Source organism: Prosopis cineraria, unplaced genomic scaffold (assembly GCF_029017545.1).
Source record: "Prosopis cineraria cultivar Desert tree isolate PC_DT_omini unplaced genomic scaffold, ASM2901754v1 PC8, whole genome shotgun sequence".
Lineage (NCBI taxonomy): Eukaryota > Viridiplantae > Streptophyta > Magnoliopsida > Fabales > Fabaceae > Prosopis > Prosopis cineraria.
In genome coordinates this window covers 548362-552202 of record NW_026555339.1, presented here as the reverse complement: position 1 = coordinate 552202, position 3841 = coordinate 548362, and the positions used below count along the sequence as shown (strand labels likewise).

The 3841-nt window shown below is 37.6% G+C and overlaps 1 protein-coding gene across 2 annotated transcripts; it reads left to right on the top strand.

Moving 5' to 3' along the window:
- The first annotated feature begins 1630 nt into the window (after positions 1–1630).
- LOC129318595 (protein WHAT'S THIS FACTOR 1 homolog, chloroplastic) lies at positions 1631–3375 on the top strand. 2 transcript variants are annotated; one of them, XM_054963445.1, is made up of 2 exons: positions 1631–1792; positions 2004–3375. In XM_054963445.1, exon 2 carries the CDS (start codon positions 2019–2021, stop codon positions 3240–3242), a length of 1224 nt encoding a protein of 407 aa, XP_054819420.1. In that variant the 5' UTR covers positions 1631–1792; positions 2004–2018; the 3' UTR covers positions 3243–3375. The 2 variants fall into 2 exon arrangements, with proteins under 2 accessions (XP_054819420.1, XP_054819419.1); XM_054963444.1 differs by having other exon boundaries at positions 1633–3375.
- The last annotated feature ends 466 nt before the right edge of the window (positions 3376–3841 follow it).

Below are 3841 nucleotides of genomic sequence, written 5' to 3'. Positions count from 1 at the left end.
GCACATCTCCTCTCATCTTCCTTGGAGGTTCAGAGTTCAGCTGATCGCACGCACGCAGAACGCTTATCTCCATCTCTTCTCTCGGTCAGAGCTGAGTTGTAGGGGATCGCTCATATTCATCTCAGTTCATCTTTGGCTCGTTTGACGCTCACACAGTCCTCGCACAGGTCAGCGACCTCACTCGAATAAACACTCATCTTCTTCTCAATCCAGTTCGGTCACCATCACTCATCTTCATCTTCATTCAGTCATTCGCACACAGATCACTCATCTCTCCTCTCGATCGCATAGTCATGGCAGTTTCTTTTAGACATCTCCCTCAATCAGTTGTTGAAGAGATTGGAACAAGGAGCTAAATTTCTTATAGAGTTCTTTAAGGGGATGAGACTTGTACTTGAGTTTTCTTAGCTTATTTTTATTTTGGTTTTGTTGTAATTCACTTATAATTTCTCTAATTTTATTGATGCTATTGACTTGATTATTCAGTTCTGCTTAAATTGATTTTTTTAGTTAATTTCACTCTTTTGAAAAAATTAGATGTTATGCTTTGACTCTTAAATTGAATAATGCATATTATATGTTTGAATTTATGCTTCAATGGTTATTATTATGTTATGTAAATGATAGTCTGTCAAATTCTTGTAATGATGTCTGAACCATTTAACTTCTATTTAGATCTTAAATTTAAGTTAATTATTTAATTTTTAATTGGGTTCTAAATGTTAGAACATGGTCAAAACAAGATAAGGTCTAATTTAGAGTCAAGCCATATTTTGGCATAATTTTTAGAGGAATTGTGTCTTGGTTTAAGTTACAATCACCTATTCTTAATGGTAATTAAGCATTTGCTTGAGGTTAAATAAATTGCAAGAACCACATGAATTCAACTTAGAATTTTATGATGATGAAAGTGAATTTAAACCTTAGAGAACTCTTTGGTTTGCTTTGTTAAATCAATTTCATCTCACTTCATATTTTTTTATAAAACTAAAAAAAATATAAATATCTTAAACTTTGAATTTTATTTTCAAAACCAACATTATTTTTAACTTGTGGAAATTGTTTATGAATTGTCTTTGGTTGCTTAAACTTGCTCTATTGAAATTTTATGATCTAAGATGTATTTAACTATATTTTATAATTTTTAAAAAGCTTGATATGCCTTAGAGCTTTTCATATCACACAGAGCACAACTATGCAAATCAATCTTTGATCATCACCTTCATACCTCCAATCATCACACCTACATTTACAAACCTTACAACTCTCATGCACTTGGTGAGAGAGAGTCAAAGAGCTCTCATAAAGGGAGGGTCGTTTTTCCTATAATCAATAGACATTCTAAAAATCCAGATTTAAATAGCAAAAACAAAAAAAAAAACAAATGCACATAATTTAATACAAGTCTTCTGCTCACACCTTTTGTCGGAGTTTTCAAGATTTTTTGGGGTTCCAATGGGTTTTTTATTTTGGGTAAATCCAATATTTTAATTAAGTTGTTGATTGAAAGAAACCAAGAGAGGCCCAGACCCGAAAATCCGATTAAAAAAACCGTAAACAAATCTGAGGCCCACTGTGTCCACAAAGGAACATCGAAAGAGGGACCATGTAACAATCGAAGGCCCATCCTATTCGGGAGCGACATAGTGAGTTACAGTACGGAGTTCCGCGCCTTTCTGCCGGGTTCTCATTTCTCGCTTCTCAGCCGCATTTCCGCGAGCTCTTGGAATGCAACGTTTGATGGGGGCGCTCGATCCTTTACGGGGACTTCGATGTTTCTCATTCCTCAAAGGTTCCACTTCATTTCCTTCTCATGATTCCATTTGATGTTTTTCGTTCCTCAAATGGCTGTTAACCCTCCTTTAGTTTTTCGGACGAATCAGTTAAATGTAGTTAGATGTCTTTATCCTGTTTCGATCTTTGGCGATGGCTCATGCTTTTGTGGGGGGATAAGAGGACTGTATAATAGGGAGTTATTATCCTTTCGGTTTTGGTGGCCGCAGCATCCTAGTCGATGTATGACGACCAGCAAGCGGGTGCAAGACAGAAGCGGGAAGAAGAGGGTTCATGACCTTGAGATTGCAACCGAGAAGTGGAAGATAGCGTCCAAGGTGCTCTTTTTAATGGAGACTCTTAAAAAAGAGCCCGAGATGATCATTCCCGTTCGGTCACTCGAACAATATCGGAAACAGATTAATTTACCCAAACCCCACAGGATTTCGGATTTCATTCGGAAATCACCCAAACTTTTTGAGCTTCACAAGGATCATAAGGGGGTATTATGGTGTGGGATGACTGAGAAGGCGGAAGATTTGATAAAGGAGGAAGAGAAGATTCTTGAGCAGCAGTCAGATAAAGCAGCGGAGTACGTTACGCGGATGCTGATGATGTCAGTTGATAAACGGCTTCCACTGGATAAGATTGCTCATTTCCGTCGAGATGTAGGCTTGCCGCTGGATTTCAGGACCAATTGGGTGCACAAATATCCTCAGCATTTCAGGGTGGTTCAGTCTGTAGATGAAGTAGAGTTTTTGGAGCTTGTGTCTTGGAAACCTTCTTGGGCAATCACAGAATTGGAGAAGAAGGTGACGGGAGTAACTGAGAAGGATTCTCACAACCCCGGTACGCTCTCACTCGCATTCCCCTTGAAATTTCCTCCGGAGTTTAAGAAGGTATATCGATTTGGTGGGAAAATCGATCATTTTCAGAAAAGGTCTTATTTATCTCCCTATGCGGATGCTCGGGATCTCAAACCTGGGTCGCTAGAATTCGATAAGAGGGCTATTGCCATTATGCACGAACTGCTTAGTTTTACCATCGAGAAGAGGCTAGTAACTGATCACCTCACTCACTTCCGACGTGAACTAGTGATGCCTCAAAAGCTTATGAGACTTCTTTTGAAGCACTTCGGCATCTTCTATGTCTCGGAGAGGGGTAAGAGGTTTAGTGTATTCTTAACTGAAGCTTATGAAGGTCCGGAGCTGATTGATAAATGCCCTTTGGTCCTTTGGAAGGAAAAAGTCCAAGGTCTTATTGGTTACAGAGAAAGGAAGAAGAAAATAGAGACATTCAGCGACGTGTCGGATATGGAAGGTGATAGTTTGCTCCAGAGTGATTCTGAGGAGGAGAACTTGCATGTAGAATTAGAGCAACGGGAAACCATGGATTATGAGGATGCTTTACTTTCGGACAACTCTGATATGGACGTTGCAGGGGTTTCCAGTGTATACCAAAATTCTTAAAACTTCTTGAGGTCATAATAATTCTTAAAATTTTCCATTGTAACTTATTATATTCTTTTTCATTTGGCTCGAGAATGTAAATTTATATTTGAGGATGTAATCATTAGCCTTTTCTTTTTTCCGGTCAATTTAAGCAATGTGTTGACCTTATTACTCACTTTTAATTGTGTTTGTTGTGAACAAAAACAAAAAAATGTTGCGAGATGTGGCAAAGATGTGGGATTTTAAAAGAATAAAAGAACTTGACTCTTAAATCAAACGTGAGAAAACGGTGCTCCTTTATTATAGTTCACCTAAATGCGAGAACGCAAAGTGAAGAAAATTAATATAAATACAAGAAAATAGAGATACATTAATTAAAGAATGACATGGCGGGTTATATCGATCATACGACAGAAAAATAAAAACTAAAATTACATGATAAAGGTAAAAATAAAGTAGCAAATTTGGAGTTTGAGAATTTGATTGGTAGTTTATTGATGATGATGATGATTTGATGAGAGATGACTCCTCTATTTATAGATGATTCTAGCTAAGTACTCAAATCTCGTGATCGTCACTTTCCTTAAACTTAGGAAGCACTTCCTTCGTCGTGGCCA